General features: G+C 52.2%; 4 protein-coding genes across 4 annotated transcripts in view; 1 reads left to right on the plus strand and 3 right to left on the minus strand.

Annotated features, from left to right (window-relative positions):
• HMPREF1120_05328 (uncharacterized protein) overlaps positions 1-2,563 on the minus strand; it is a 2,872-nt gene extending 309 nt beyond the window's left edge. The window contains exons 1-2 of the mRNA XM_009159498.1: positions 2,358-2,563; positions 1-2,288 (exon numbers count right to left, since the gene is read on the minus strand). The exon at positions 1-2,288 is cut by the window's left edge and continues 309 nt beyond it. Coding sequence (XP_009157746.1) covers positions 180-1,709 — 1,530 coding nt within the window. The 5' untranslated portion in view covers positions 1,710-2,288; positions 2,358-2,563 and the 3' untranslated portion in view covers positions 1-179. The remainder of the gene's footprint in view (positions 2,289-2,357) is intronic.
• Positions 2,564-2,569: 6 nt separating this feature from the next.
• HMPREF1120_05329 (uncharacterized protein) lies at positions 2,570-7,301 on the minus strand. Its single transcript, XM_009159499.1, has 6 exons — positions 5,878-7,301; positions 5,542-5,827; positions 5,384-5,485; positions 5,144-5,332; positions 4,951-5,089; positions 2,570-4,902 (listed from the first exon to the last, which is right to left on the minus strand). Exons 1-6 carry the CDS (start codon positions 6,003-6,005, stop codon positions 3,038-3,040), a joined length of 2,709 nt encoding a protein of 902 aa, XP_009157747.1. The 5' UTR covers positions 6,006-7,301; the 3' UTR covers positions 2,570-3,037.
• Positions 7,302-7,532: 231 nt separating this feature from the next.
• HMPREF1120_05330 (uncharacterized protein) lies at positions 7,533-10,258 on the minus strand. Its single transcript, XM_009159500.1, has 2 exons — positions 8,126-10,258; positions 7,533-8,066 (listed from the first exon to the last, which is right to left on the minus strand). Exons 1-2 carry the CDS (start codon positions 9,840-9,842, stop codon positions 7,942-7,944), a joined length of 1,842 nt encoding a protein of 613 aa, XP_009157748.1. The 5' UTR covers positions 9,843-10,258; the 3' UTR covers positions 7,533-7,941.
• Positions 10,259-10,487: 229 nt separating this feature from the next.
• HMPREF1120_05331 (RCC1 and BTB domain-containing protein) lies at positions 10,488-13,469 on the plus strand. Its single transcript, XM_009159501.1, has one exon. The coding sequence runs from the start codon at positions 10,747-10,749 to the stop codon at positions 12,979-12,981; it is 2,235 nt and encodes a 744-aa protein (XP_009157749.1). The 5' UTR covers positions 10,488-10,746; the 3' UTR covers positions 12,982-13,469.
• Positions 13,470-14,698: the final 1,229 nt, after the last annotated feature.

Here is a 14,698-nt window from a genome sequence, read left to right on the forward strand (position 1 = left end):
TATATATATATATATATATATATATTGTGGAACACCGCACTTGGGTTGGGGGCTGAGGCGGGCGGGCCACAGGGTTTCAGCTTCCGTGCCACGGTGAGAAATGGCAATACAGTAGCATTCAGTTCAAGTCCCCCTTCCCGGGGCAGATACTGTGAGTCCCCGACTGCTCATCCTCCCGATCAAAGCGATTGTTGCCAACTGTGACATGCCTTTGTCGAAGCAGTAATATCAATATGTATCCGGCGTCCGCCTAGAGCATCAATTTCCTCTTCTAATCGCTTAATAGCATCCCAGTGCACAAAGGCCCACTGCGTGGCTTTTTGCTGCTTCTTCTTATTCTTCTTGTTTCCCACCGGCACTTGAAGGACGTTCTCTTCGGTGATCTGGGCGTGCTCCGGAATTGTATTGATTGGTGCGGTGTTTCCAGTGCAGATATGGCCTTGAATCACGTCCACACCAGCAGCACCAGAGTCGAATTTCGGCGGAGGGCGTCTATGGCTTTGACAGTGCCAGACATACTGTTTCCAGTCTGGTGAATACCACAGAGTGGCCTTCTTCAGGCTGTGGACGAAACTGTCAGAGACGAGAATTCGGATGAGCCAAGTCTCGGAGTAGGGGCTTCGTCGGGCGGCCCAGGATCTGGATTGCTCGGCGGTTTCTTTTTCGGGCGTCCAATAATGGGCGACAGACTCAGAGTTAAAGTCGCCACCTGGGAGGGTCCACAGGGCTGCCATGGCGAAGGTGCCGTCTTCTTGAATCCATGAAGGTCCATCGGGCATGTCGCATGCTGCTTTTCCCTTGTAGAGTGCCGTGAAGCCTGGTGGGATGATAGGATCTGGCTCTTGGTCTGAAGAGAGGAGAAGCTCAACTTGATTTGTTGGGAGATTGTGGTCTTCGGGCGTCATGTGTAGAGTTGGGTTTGCAGTGACCTCTGGCACCAACTCATGCGTACCGGGTGTTGACGACGAGGCGGACGCCGTGATCTGAGATTGATGTTGCTGGAGGCCAGCCGCTCTCTTCTCCTTCTTCCAGGCCACGCTTCGAACAGCGTGGTTCTTCAGTCGGTCTTGAAGACGTATCAGAGTTGCATAATTCGTCGTCAACGTATCTCTCAACCAATAATGCAGGTCTTGCGTGTAGAGGAGAGCAGTGAAGTCAGGATCCAAGAGAGCATCTTGGACACTTTTTTGTATGCCAACTCTCTCTAAAGCCTGTGCTGGTGGCATATTTCGAAATGCCGGTAGCTGCAGCTGGACAATATGGCCTTCGACATAGTCCATAAGCGAGTCCGGGTTGATGCGTGGATCCGGCCTTGTCTGATATCTGTGGCAGATTTCCGCGGCTGTGGCTGTTGTGAAGCCAATCCATTCTAGTGTTTCCGTACTGACCAGTGTGGTTGGCATGTCGAAACTGACACTGCGGTGTAGGAGAGCATCGGAAGTGCTGAACTCGAGGGCTCGGACTGATGCCGTGCTGGACCCGCTGGAGGAGCTTGAAAGACTTCCAGTGGTGCTCTGCGGTGGACCGAGTAGTGCAGCTGATACCTTGCGCAACCGCTTTCCAGGTACACTGGCTGTCGAAGAGGAATGCTGTACGATGCCATCTTCGAGAAGGACTTCAAGTTCCGTTTCTGATAGGTTGAACCAGTCTCCATCCTCGACCCCCCGTCCTGCAGAAGGAGGGAAAGATGCAGGCTCTGGAGGATCCATAGCTGGGTAGATAGCTGGCTATATATAATCCACGAAGAGCGAGTTGTATTGCGTAGCGTTAATAAGTAGAGAACGACACTTCACCTCGAACAACCTGGAACGACTCGATTTGACCAAGTGGGTTCTCTGGGTTTCAAGCTGCAAGTCTCCTCAGGCCCAAGGTGAAAGATGGCACGGTATTGACCAGACAAAGACCGTGAAGAAGAAGATGTCCTGGTACAGAAGAGGTACGTAAGGTAAGGTGAGTAGAAGTGGTTTGTGTCTAGATGTCACCAAGTGGATTCTCTGGGATTCAATCCTTCCAAGGGCGAAAGACGGTTTCACCCAGACAAAGAGCTAAAAGCCGTGAAGGAAAGGAGTCCTGGTAGAGAAGAAGGAGGTACGTGAGTAGAAGAGGTACGCAAGTGGATATCTCTGGGATTCAAGCCTCCCCAGGCTCCGGGCGAGCGATGGCACAGTATTAACCAGGGTCCAAACAGAGACCGTGAAGGAGGACACGTCGTGGTGAAGAAGAGTTTCGTAAGAAGAGGAGCATGAGTAGGAGAGGCGGGTAAGTCAACTACTCAGGCCGTGTGGAAGCTTCAAATACTCAAGTAGAAGAGATGCAGTGAGTAAGTAGATGTGAAGTTTGTAGAAGAGGTCACCTACCTTTTATTATACTTCCGTAACGCGTACCAGAGCAAGCAACCAGGTGCCGTGACTCGCGAGTTGAATACCTACCTTGGTACGTTCAAATATAAAGTATGGACTCTTGATCAAGTGGGTCATAGCAGGAGATCGCCAGACGCGCGAAGAAACTCTATCAGTTCCTGCTGCCAGTGCAGATCAGCGTTACGAAGCAAAACTTGAACAAGATTCAAGGGGTTGCGGAACAAAATCAGATTCACCAGATATTTGATGGCCGGGCAGTGAGTTCTGTGCCAAGATACCGAAGTTTTGCGAAGTCACATAGCACAGACTGTTATAGCCATGGTTCTCCTTGCAGCTAACATGATGCCGCATGATGACTCCAGGTATTATTAACAATGAGATGAGCATGTCTCGCAGCCAAAGCTGAGGGTCACCGAAGTTACCCAAGACCATATCCTCATTTGGAGGGATCGACTAGCAGTAGGTTACATACCACTCGGTGGTCACTTAGCGGCATGGTTCTTCTTCTAGATCATCATTACCAAGGTGAGCTACTACTGCCCATGTAACAGTGACACGTACCTCCCATCCAGGATACTAGTAGGCAGCGTTGGCTGCCGTGTCATCGGCTACCAGACCAGGTAGCCCCGGGGAGTAGCGTGTAGTAGGCAAAGGCATGTGTCACACGTACACCTTCTTTACTGACTCACAGTCCGCCGCCCGCCGGTCCCTGATTTCCCACTGGCACTTCCACCGCCACTGCTATTGCTAGCAGTGCTCCCTCTAGAGCTCGCTCGCCCAACACCACCTCCACCTGCTGCTCTTCCCCCAGGTGCGTGCTGCCCAGGACCAGTGGCTGAGTTCGGCATCGGATTGTTCTTGTTACCTGTGTTGTTGTTGTTCGTGCTGTCCATGACAGCAGCAACCAGACTGACTGCAGCAGTAACCCCGATGCCCTGTTGCTTGCCTGGCGCGGCCGGTTGGCGTCGACCGGGATGGTGGGTTCCGTCACCAGCACCAGCACCACCAGCAGTATGACTGCTATTCGCTTTCAGGGCCTCCTCGGCGTAGTAACCAAAAACATAGCGATACAAATCTCTCAACCATCCAAACCCGTACACGCACGAAGTCATACCCATGACCGCGCGGCCCACTTCAACGGAATTCAGTTTCCCTCGCTCGCCCACGGTGCCGGCAGTACCCAGATTCCGGAAACCAGAATCATTCATGATGGCTTTGCGGTAGTTCTCCAGCAATGACATCTGCCATGCTTGATTGCCGAATGCCGTGTCCGGCAAGTTCTTCACAAAGTTATGTAGCGAATTCAGATTCGGGTCGCCAGAGCTCTGACTGTATCCCAACCCGGTGGCCAGAGCAGCCTTGACAAATAATGCTTTCAAAAGGATCAATGTTGGATCTTCTGCGGGTGTTCGCACGGTTGATACTGTGGTGGCGGAAGCAGGAGCAGGGCCACCTTCCGAAATGGCGGAAGCTGGGAGCGAGAAAGTGGAGGAATTGGCCGACCACCGGGGATAATTCGCAGAGGTCGGCCCGGGCTGGGCGGATAATGGATTACGGAAATTAGGAGACGGTTGCCTATGATAAGGGCCGGCTGAAAAGGAGGAGACGGATGAGGTGGTTGACATGCGAGATGCTTCTTCTGCTCTCAGAACGACGATATTAGGGGTGGGAGCTTCGTCTGGCGAGATGGTTGTGACGGTGTCTTCAAAAATGGTAGTCGGGGTTTCCGGCAGTAGCCTGGGATTCATATTCTCATCCAGGGGTGCAAATCCGGATCGTTTGGCCTGATGGAATGCCTGCGTGAATGTCGTTTGACTGGGTCGTGGAGTCCCTCTTTCAGGACGGATTCGTGTCCAGCCTTCTCTGAACAAGTCACAAAGCTCCCAACATGCCAGAATGGCCGACCCAAGTAGTTCCTCGTCGGGCTTCTTGCCTTCTCGTCGGTTTTGCCTCAGACTGAACAGCATTTCAGCCAAGGACCAACACGCTCGGAGGAGCGAGTCTGTTTCCTCCGCCATCTTCGACTTCTGCTTCATTAGCCGATGACATAGAGTGATGTAGAAATCTAACGTCCGCTCACGGAACGCCTCCGGAAGGCTTCGGTCATGGGTGTTGAACAGATGGTTGTTCAGTTCAAAACTCACTCTCAACACTGAATCCGCCGTTTCGTTGTCTCGAACCCGAACTTCGAAGAGCGCCTGACAGAAGTCGCGACACAAATCTAGGGTTGGGCGAGATGAATTGTGCGAAAACGAGTTTGGACCACTGTCTTCTCGCGTTTCGTAGAGATTTTGACACAACTTCCAGCAGGCTTTCCATGCTTGTTCATGCATATCGCCACGACCAGAAAAGTTGAATATCCTCTCCCGGTGGATGTGACTGAGACTTGCCAATGTATTGCACAATGTCCAACACTCGGATAATGCGTTTCGCAGGGCGTTGAGCTCGGCCTCGGCACCGCGCAAAAAGCCCGGATCCAATGGGCCTTCGTCGCCAGTCTCATCTGTACTAGGATGGTCGTCCGTGTCGCCCTCCAGGATGCCTGCAACGGATCAGTGAAAAGAACCACAGCCTGAAAGACACAAGTTACTGGCAAGGCTCGAACCTGGACGGCTCAACACATTAAGGTCTTGTCTCGTCTGCGCCCTTGGAGTCCGGGACCAGTCATGTATCGGCAGTGGAGGGAGGCTTGTTTGCAGTGGCGTCGGAGGCATCGGTGCACCATGAGGCTGAATAAAGATGAATCAGAGCTTTCCTCCTAGCCAGCCAGGGACTCCTCAAACCTTTTGTACGGGATTGCTTTCGAGCGTGGCCGATTCAGTCACGGTCGACTCGGAATTTTTTGAGTCCGTCGAGCCTGCCCTGGACCTTTCGGCCTCTTTAGGCTGCTCGGCCAGCTGATCTTCTGGTTTCGAGCGTGACGGTTGCTTATCTTGCTGCCTCGGTGGCTCTGCAGGTGTTCTGGTAGGAGGCTAGACAGAATTAACCGACGCGGAACATATCAGCTGAAGGAGTTCTCGTACAAACTTGCCAAACTCGGTCGGTATGTGTATAGCAGATTGAGGCTCAGTCTCTTCCTCCACTCTGGCACGGATTTGTTGATCTATTATGGACTGAGTGTCGAGCTGCAGGCTTCATCAGCCGGATAGGTCACACGAGCAAAAGGATTCTGGCCACCTACCTTTAGCGGAGTCGTAATACCTCGCAGGCTGTTCCTCAGCGGAGAGATGATTTGTGCTCGCTGGATGTCATTGAGATTCTGGGGCGCCCCCGAGACAAAGCTATTTCCCGCAGTGCTCCCTCCGTCCGTGTCGTCCTCTTCCACCTCTTGATCCACGTCTTCAAAGTTGGTGACATCCGAATTGACGGGCGAGGGAGCCACAGGATCTCGAGGGGAGGTGATGCTATTAATTACCGGAGACTTGAGTTGGTTTTCGCCCGCAGTCCTCGGCCTCTCTGGTACAGACCTGCCTTGGTCAGTCCCACGCGTGGCACATACAAGCGCAGCTCGACTTACATATGTACTCCCGACGGTGCGGCAGACCGTGGCCGCGGCGAGTCAGGCTGTTCTGGGAAAGGAGAAAATGTCGGAAATAGTGCGTTTGTTGAAGGACTGAACGGAAGAGGAGCCCTCACTGCCATCATCTTAGCACTCGGGCACTTGGTTTGCGGCACAGTCGACCACGGCTGCCGGTGAGCTAAGCGAACAGAACGGATCTGCTGGCCCTTCTTCGCGGCGACGAGGTCGATGGGCGGAGAAGACTAAGATTACGATCGGGCAAGGCAGACTACCTGAGCAGTCGCCCGATAGACGAATTCCCTGCGCCGTGTTGGACACTCAGCCGCAGCAGGTTGCACGGGTTTTGTTGCGGTTGGGTAGCGGGTCGCGTCCGCGGCAACGAGGGTTGACACAAGGCTCATAGGTAGATGGAGTGATTGCAAGTGACTGCCGGCCTCGCAATCATGGATGAGAAGAGAAACCCACGCGCATGGTTCGTCACAGACGGGCGCAAGAGGGCGCAGACCAGCAAGGGCGTGGAATATAGCAAGGGGAAGATTTCAGTAGATGGCGGGAAAAACATTGAAGAGGCCCGACAGCGAAGGAGGGGAGCCGCAACGCGGAAGAGTGACCGGTGAACGCATGATGGTGGAGGTCTGATAAGTCCAACAACTGGGTCAAGGCAGCATACTGTACCTACCGGGTAGCCTGAGCGAGCTCTGCGGCTGGCTTCGAAGCACAGCATGTCATTCGACCATGTCCCGGTCCATGATGTGCTGTTCGGCAGGCCCTGACGACTATTCCTGGGCTGGGCTAGCAGTATACAAACATGCAGTAGAGAAGCTCTTCAGAAGTATATGTTACTGTCAGGGTGCGGGCCATCCACCCACAGTCTCGCGCCGCGCCTAGCCCGAGGGCCTGAGAATAACAACGTGATGCTAAACCTTAGCGGCATATGGTCCGACAATTTCAGGAGGCTTCAGCGCCTGGAGCAACGAACGTGAATGGTCAGGATTGGAGAGGCAGAATGGCGTTGGAGCGTCGCAAGGGACGAGACTGCGCGGTGGATCTGAGGACGGCTTGACACAAAGGATATCCCGGGGCATCGGAGATTTTGGGGACCAGCAGGATGGAGAGAACCTCGTATGCCCTGGTCAGCCACGAGCGCGTTGGCCTGTGACGGGCGATGGTGGAGGTGCAGGCGATCGTCATGCACCGAGCCGTGCATTTCAGTGCCATTCGGTGGTAGAAGGTGGACAGCGGGTCAAAGCAACCATCGGGACCCCTGCAGACGGCAGATACTACTAAGCGCCGAGGATGAGGATGAGAGGGTGCGGCAGCGGCAGAGAGGATGGGATGAAGATGGAATGGTGTTGGTGTCGGTGGGCAAGTTCGTGTTGCAGGGAACTTGATTCGCAGGAGGACGAGAAACGAGAGAAAGCTACCTAGGTACTGCTGATGGCTTGATGCTAGAGAGAGCAACCACCAACCACCAGCACGACCATCACCACCACCACTATCATCACTACTGCACGTTATAGTCGTACACCACATACTAGTACTAACTGGCACCGCGATTGAGGAATCCGCTCCACACCTGCCCTTCAACTACCACGCCGTGCCGGTCCAATCGTAACGACCCTCAGTCCGGCTTCAGAGCTGCAAGTAAGCGCCCGGGAGACAAAGAGCGATATTGTTGGATCAAAGCCACGGGTAGCAGCACAGAGCAGATATCGTGTCAGCCTCGATGGAGTTTGATCCTTCTCTACCACGTTAGTCAAGCAGCGGGTTCAGACTCGTCTTGGAGTGTTATTTCAAGAGCTCGCTAGAAGCAACCCATGTTCGGCCTGACTATCCAGGCATCAAAAAAAATTCATTAGAATACAAACAGAGTCATCATAATCCATCAGTCGATCACCGCCAAAAGAAGCCTCGTCAGCAAGCATTAATCGTCACCCATGGTATTGGCCCCCAATAATACGCAAAAGGACCCCAACACCATGCTTAAAGGTCCGAATCCGGTGCACCACCCTTTGGTTCGGGAAATCCATGTCCACCAGCCCTATGTCTATGGAAATAGATTCAGCGGATAGTCATCTGCTTTGCCATGGAACTGCTTTTGCCCACACCGCCCTCTCTGGACGCGGCTGCGCTGACTCCTGCTTTGCGTTCAAAGACCTTCCAGAACTTCAAGCTTTCGTCGGCCGCTGTAACACGCATTAGCATTTGTTGTCTTGTAGTCGACGATGAACAAATCTAAACTTACCCGCTGTTGCCAGCATCTGACCGTCGGGGCTCAGACAGCTGTGTAGAACCCGAGACTCGTGTGCTGGGATCTCCACATTGCGCACCAAAGTAGGGTAACTCCAGATGCTCAAGGAGTTGTCAGGAAAGCCGCTGGAGCTGACGAGCTCGCGGTAGTGGTTGCTCCACTTGAGGCTGGTCACTTGCGATCCGGTATCAATGCTGTTGACGCGTGCGCCTGTCGTCGTGTTCCAGAAATGGATGTGTCGGTCGTGAGAGCCGCCACCAGTGGCCAGGAGGTTCAGTTGCCATGGGCACCAGCTAAGAGCCTTGACGGCAGCGCGGTGGTTCTTCTTGGCGAACTTGGGGGCCGCCAGTGACCGGGCATCCCAGATGGAGACCAAGTTGTCGTTGCCTCCAGTGGCTAGTTGTGCACCGTCAGAGCGCCACTCCAGTCCGCACACTTCCGATGTGTGGGAGACAAGCTCTGCGACCTTGTGTTGGGCGACGCGGACATCGTGATTGAAGACCACTCCACTGCGCGCTCCTGTTGACAAGGTGTGCTTGTTCCATCCCATCACACCGACACGGGTTTCGTGGCCGAACATGCTTCGGAGCTTCGTGCCTTCTTCCACGTCCCAGATCTGAACTTCACCAGAGCCCAGGCCAACGCCCACATAGGCGCCATCGCCAGACCACTTGACACTGCTGATGTAGGTGTCGGGAGATGTCTCCAACAGGCAGCTCACTGAGCCGCTGTCTGCTGACCAGACATAGACATTGCGCTCCAGCCCGATAGCAACTTGGTTGCCTGAGCTCCAATCGAGCAAGTTGAGGTAGTAGTCGTCGACGAGGCCTGGTGCATCCAAGACACGCTCAGGTGCTGTCTGAATCCGGCGACGGAATTGTGCGGATTGGGAGCTGGCTTGCTTCAGAGGGCGATTGTATTGAGAACGCAGGTCGATCGGCTTCGACGACTCGGGAGGAGCAGGCTTGAACTCTAGGATACGCTGGCTGGTTGAGATACCACAAGCAGAGGCCAGGGAAGTCTCATATGCAGTCGAGTCAGGGTTTGACCGGCTGTATGACGAGGTTGTGTTGTCATCATCCAGGCCCAGAGTCTCCAACGCAGTCGTGATGTCTGCGTCAGCACCCCGAGCAGAGATGTCGAACGCACTGGCAGCGGCATTGGCGAGCACAGTAGAACCGTCAGCGGTGCGTGGGCGAGTGTTCTCGTCAGCCTTGCCACAACCTGCGGTGGCCAGGCCGGCACTTGCAGCCCGATTAGGGATGAAGCGGTCTGCAGTGTTGTGAGGCAGTCTAATGGTGGTCTTGCCAACTCTTGATCTCAACACTGTTTCTTTCCTCGACTTTTCTCTTGAGGGTGTCGTGGTGGCATTATGTCCAGTGCCTGTCAAAGTCCATTCAGAAACTCCGAGCTCAAGCTGTTTCGGGGACTGTCGCCCTCTTGCAATGTTTGACTTGGGCGAGTTGTCGTAGGCAAACTTGGACACAGAGCGCGAGATAGATCTGGAGAAGAAGGTGGAGGGATCATGCTTGTGGATAGACTGCTCTTTCCGTAGAAGTGTGGATGGTGATGAGTTTGTAGAGACGTTGGTGGCTGCACTCGCCGTTCTTGTTCTGGGCGAGGGAGTGAGTGGCATTCTGCCACCGGCGGTCTTGGTGGAAAAGATGCCATGATGGCTCTTCAGAGGCGTCGAGACAGAGACTGAAGCCATGATGGTCTAATTCGATCGAATGGACAACCTAATGTTTCGATCAAAGTCCTGTTAACCGAGGATCAATCAAGACCTCGGGGGTTAGTAATGTTGTCGATTAAGCAATCAGAACTTGTCGAGAAAGTCTGTGCCTTTGGTCCAGCAATTCAGTGATATCTCAAGATACACAACTGAATGGATCCTGAGAAGCTGTTGTCGTAATGTTGTTGGTTAGTAAGTCTCAGTGGTCGCTGCAATTGTTGGATGATTGGATAACCGAACGTTGCAGTGCAAAGACAATGCAGTCGGGGGATCGATCAGATCTAGCGGATGCAAGTATGATCTAGTGGACTGTATGCTATGCACATGCAAAGATGAATGTGGTTTAGAGGAGAGTGAGGAGGATGGAGAGATATGTGGTGAGAGAAGAAGAAAAGAAAGAAGGTCGTTCAGCATGAAGCAGCGCAGTTGAAGTACTTCCCAAAACGGTGGAGATGGCACGTTGACACAGCAACGGCAGCCGCACAGCAACTGCGGCCAATGTCTCGGCGCTAACCTATCGTGGACAAGCGTGGCTGCAGGCCGGGTGACGCACTGCATTATGTCAGCGCCAAGTCGGCATGCGGATAGAAACGCAGTCTTTTTCCGACGACAACTTTTGAAAGTCTTTGCTGACAACGACCACCACCACTGACTGCACCACTAACCAAGCTGAGGACTTTGAGATCCAGTACGGGACTGATACAAACCGAATCCTTTTGTCAACTCAATGCTTGCCATCGTCTAGGCTGTCCAGTTTGCCCCGGCGGCTTGCTCTCCCTGAATGGAAACATCGACTCGGGTGACTTGCTCTTTGTTGAGCCCCTGCACCGTCCTCTGACCGGCTCGTAACAGCGCCAGCTAAGCCACCACCCGTTTGCCTACGATGGCATATCCGTCTGCACAATCATCCCACCTCTCCCAAGCCACTCCTACTCCTAGTATCAATCATTCATGGTCCGGACTCTCTTCTGCTTCACGAATCCCGGGCTCTGGCACTAACACGCCCACCGGGTCCACCTATCTGATGCCGACAAGTCCGGCCAAGAATGCCCTCACAGCCAAAGATGGAATGAGGCCTAAAATTTCCAAGACGTCCGGCCAAAAGCCAGCTTGCCTTGTCAATGCCTCGGTGACATATTGCGGCAACGACCAGATCTATGCCTTCGGCGGCTTCGACCAATTCACTGACGAAGTCTACAATCACGTGCTCAGGCTGAACCTGAAGACGCTAACCTGGACGCTAGTGGACAACTATGGAGACATCCCCGGAGTCCGCATGGGCCATTCAGCCTCACTGTATGAAGGGGATAAACTTTTAGTCTATGGCGGAGAAAACGAACATCGCGAGTACTTATCGGATGTGGTCATCCTGAATCTGAAGGACCATCACTGGACGCAACCAGACATCCAAGGACCCATCCCCAAGGGCCGGGCCAGACACGCCGCCGTGGTATACGAGGACAAGCTATTCATCCTTGGTGGCCTGACCGGCGAAGCCAATTACATCCTGGACGATATCTGCTACCTAGACCTCAAGACCTGGACGTGGTCGAAAACCTGGAGTTTTGTGCAAAGATTCGACCACAGCGCCTGGATATGGGGAGGTCGACTGTGGGTACTGGGTGGTCTCGGAGCTGATATGGAGCGGTCGTCCGAGATATGGTGGCTTGATCTGAAAGGGAGCCCAGCACTTTCAGGATCATCTGGAAAACAACACTCCACCATGGGCCGTGTACCCATCACGCGACAAGACCAGTGGTCTCAACCTAGCCGCACCGACCGCACAGACACATACACCGCGAACTCGGGAAGCGTTCACATTCGATCTACTCGTAGAGAGAAGCCAACTGCACCGGGAGCGATATCGTCGCTGAAGTTCATCTCCGGGCCTCACGTCCCGTTCCAGTCGTCAGGTAACCATTTCCACGTGTGCTCCTCCGGAGCTTTGCTCGACTTTGTCACGCCCGCCTCAAACATCCGGCACAGCGATTGCAATTTATCTTCCCTTGAGCTGGACTCATTGAGATGGCAACGATTGGTGGAAGGCCTCGAAATTTTCCCGCTCGGGTACAAGTGGCACTACTGCACCATCAACGAAGACGGGACCAAAGTGTGGCTGCTCGGCTCTCCCACCGACGAGTCCATCGGTGGCAACCAAGAGCTGCAACTCAGCGAAGTCCTAGCGGTCGATCTTAAGAGGTACGGCCTGCTAGGCAGCCAAGACACCACCATGGCCTCGGAACAGAACCGCATTCTTGCATCCGAGCGACAAACCGTGCACACCAGTTCGTCGGGTGTGGGTACCGGCCTTGGTGCCGATCTTGCTTCCATATTCGACCAACCTCCAGAAACCAGCATGAGTGACTTCACCATCACCGCCAACTTAGAATCTAGCGATGACGACGACATTTCCGAAACAGGGTCTCAACACCATCCTCGCTTCTCGCTCAACTCGACTAGCAGTCAGATGTTTGTTTCAGAATCCGATGACGCCGCCGCCAACATCTCCCAGCCCATCCATGTGCACAAGATGATCCTGCAGGCCCGCTGGCCACACTTCAAACGCCTCTACGCATCCAAGATGATCGAGTTCCAGACCTCACGCATGCACATCCCCGAACCCTACCCCGTGGTGCGCGCCTTTCTGTACTATTTGTACACAGACAGCATTGCACCTCATCCTGTTTACTGTCGAGACCTGACCGACGTCGCTGGCATGCTAGTCATGGCCAACTTGTACGACATGCCCAAGCTGCGCCTCTTGTGCGTCAACCGCCTCTCCCGCGAGATCGACATTGAACATGCCGCCGTCATTTGGGAGCGCGCCGGCCGCACCGATGAGGACTGGCTGCGCGCACGTGCTGCTCGGTTCTGTCTCATGAACTGGGGCCGGGTCGTCCGAACCGAGAGTTTCAGAAGCCTCAGTCGCCAGAGTCTGATGGAACTATGCGAGGTCGTGGACACTGAGGGTCGTGTCGTGGGAGGCGAAGAACTCGATGAGGGTCCGGATGGATTTGCACCTGGTTGCGGGTACCGTTACCGACGGAGAAGCCATCGACCCAGCGAAACAGCCGACGAAACAGAGGGTGACGAGGAAGATGGAATGGATATGAACTGAGCGGGAGGCCGTGGGGGCGAATCCACAACTCGTCCCGAATAAACCATGGAAAATTGAAAATTGGGGTCTTTACTGGGTAACGAAACGCGAAATAAAATGTTCAGGCGCAAGCACTGGGAAACTAATGGCTCGTCAATTCTCAACAACAGCAACACCGGTGTTGGGAGGGAGGTTCTGGTCCTTTGGTTTTGTTGGGGGTTATTTGGCATGATTCGATTGGGCATAACTATACGCAAGGTATAACAATCACAGCATCGCAACGGAAGCATAGCAGAATAGTTACGGCCGGCGAGGGGGTTTTTTTGGACTTTTGTAAGGGCCTGTTCGACAAGCGCAACTTGAAGTGCCATTAAGAAAAGCGCGTTTTAAGCACTTTAACAGGGATACGCCCCGATATTTTTTCACGCTATTTTACTAGGCGTTTTCCATAACTCCATATAATTTTGCCACTTTAACGCGTAAAGTGGTGTTATTTATTCTACGCTCGGTTTTCGATAACTATAGGCGTTAAATACGTAGAATTCGAGGTTCGTAGAGTAGATAACCGATCTCGCGCTATAATAAATCGCTCGAAAGTCCTACGCTTAATTACGCTATATCTCGTTATTCTCGTTATCGATAGTAATAGTCGAAAACCTCCTTAAGCGACGTTTAGGAGCGCTCTCTAGGGCTAATAATAGATATAGGAATAGTTACTCTTTCCTATTCAGTTATATCGAGGCACTAGTCTTCGACTAGAGATATTTTAAACGCTTATCGAGCGCTTAAGAGGAAGCGTCCGGAAGATCTATTCTATCGACGTCGATAAGAGATTAGCGATCTTCCTTTACGTCTATCGATCTAGTAGTAGTTATCGAGATACCTTACTACTTTTTAACTACTTACTCGATACGATCTCGAGGACGTTTAACCGGATCCTAATAGTACTTACCGAGCTTTATTTAGAGTTAGTTTAATAGCTAATAGAGACGTCTCCTATACTACCGTAGATTAGAAGTAATAGTAAGTTTTACTCTTACTTTAAGGACTACGTCGGAGTATTCGATAGTATTTACGTTACCGCTTATATTCCTATTATCGAGTAATTACTCTAGCGTAATAGAAAAGGCTTTCTATTATAGAATATCCTTACTATCTACGACTTTTTTCTTAGATTTACCTTTATTTACGCGAGTTAGAAAGATTCTACTTATAATACTCGAGTTCTATAGAACGCGCTCATTAAGGGTAGATTTATACCTTCTCCTTATCGATACTATCTCGCGAACGCCGAATATATAAATTTAGACTACGTACTTACGCCTTATCCTAAAACGCGATACTACCTACGTAAATAGAATAGGGCGTAGATAAAGCTAGAAATAAAAGAGGAGTTATTTAACTTACGTTACTCTTAACTAAGAACTTATATCGAGCGAGTATTCGGTATTTTAAAGCGTAAGTATAAAATTATTAGAAAAGCGCCTTAATTCTCGATAAAACGATAAATAAACCTTATACTAGCGCTAACGGCGGTTTATAATATAAATATCGATATACTAGCTAATCTCTCGTAAGATCCGAATTTCGTAGACCTCTCTAATATCGATAACGCGCTCGAACCCTCTCAATCTACTTCTACTACTACTACTACGGCGGAATCGGACTCTTTCTTAGACGCCTCGAAAAAGCGACGAGATAAGATAGTACGAGTAATATAGAAAGACTATTAACGCGT

The sequence above is a fragment of the Exophiala dermatitidis genome, assembly GCF_000230625.1.
Source record: "Exophiala dermatitidis NIH/UT8656 unplaced genomic scaffold supercont1.4, whole genome shotgun sequence".
In the NCBI taxonomy this organism is placed as follows: domain Eukaryota; kingdom Fungi; phylum Ascomycota; class Eurotiomycetes; order Chaetothyriales; family Herpotrichiellaceae; genus Exophiala; species Exophiala dermatitidis.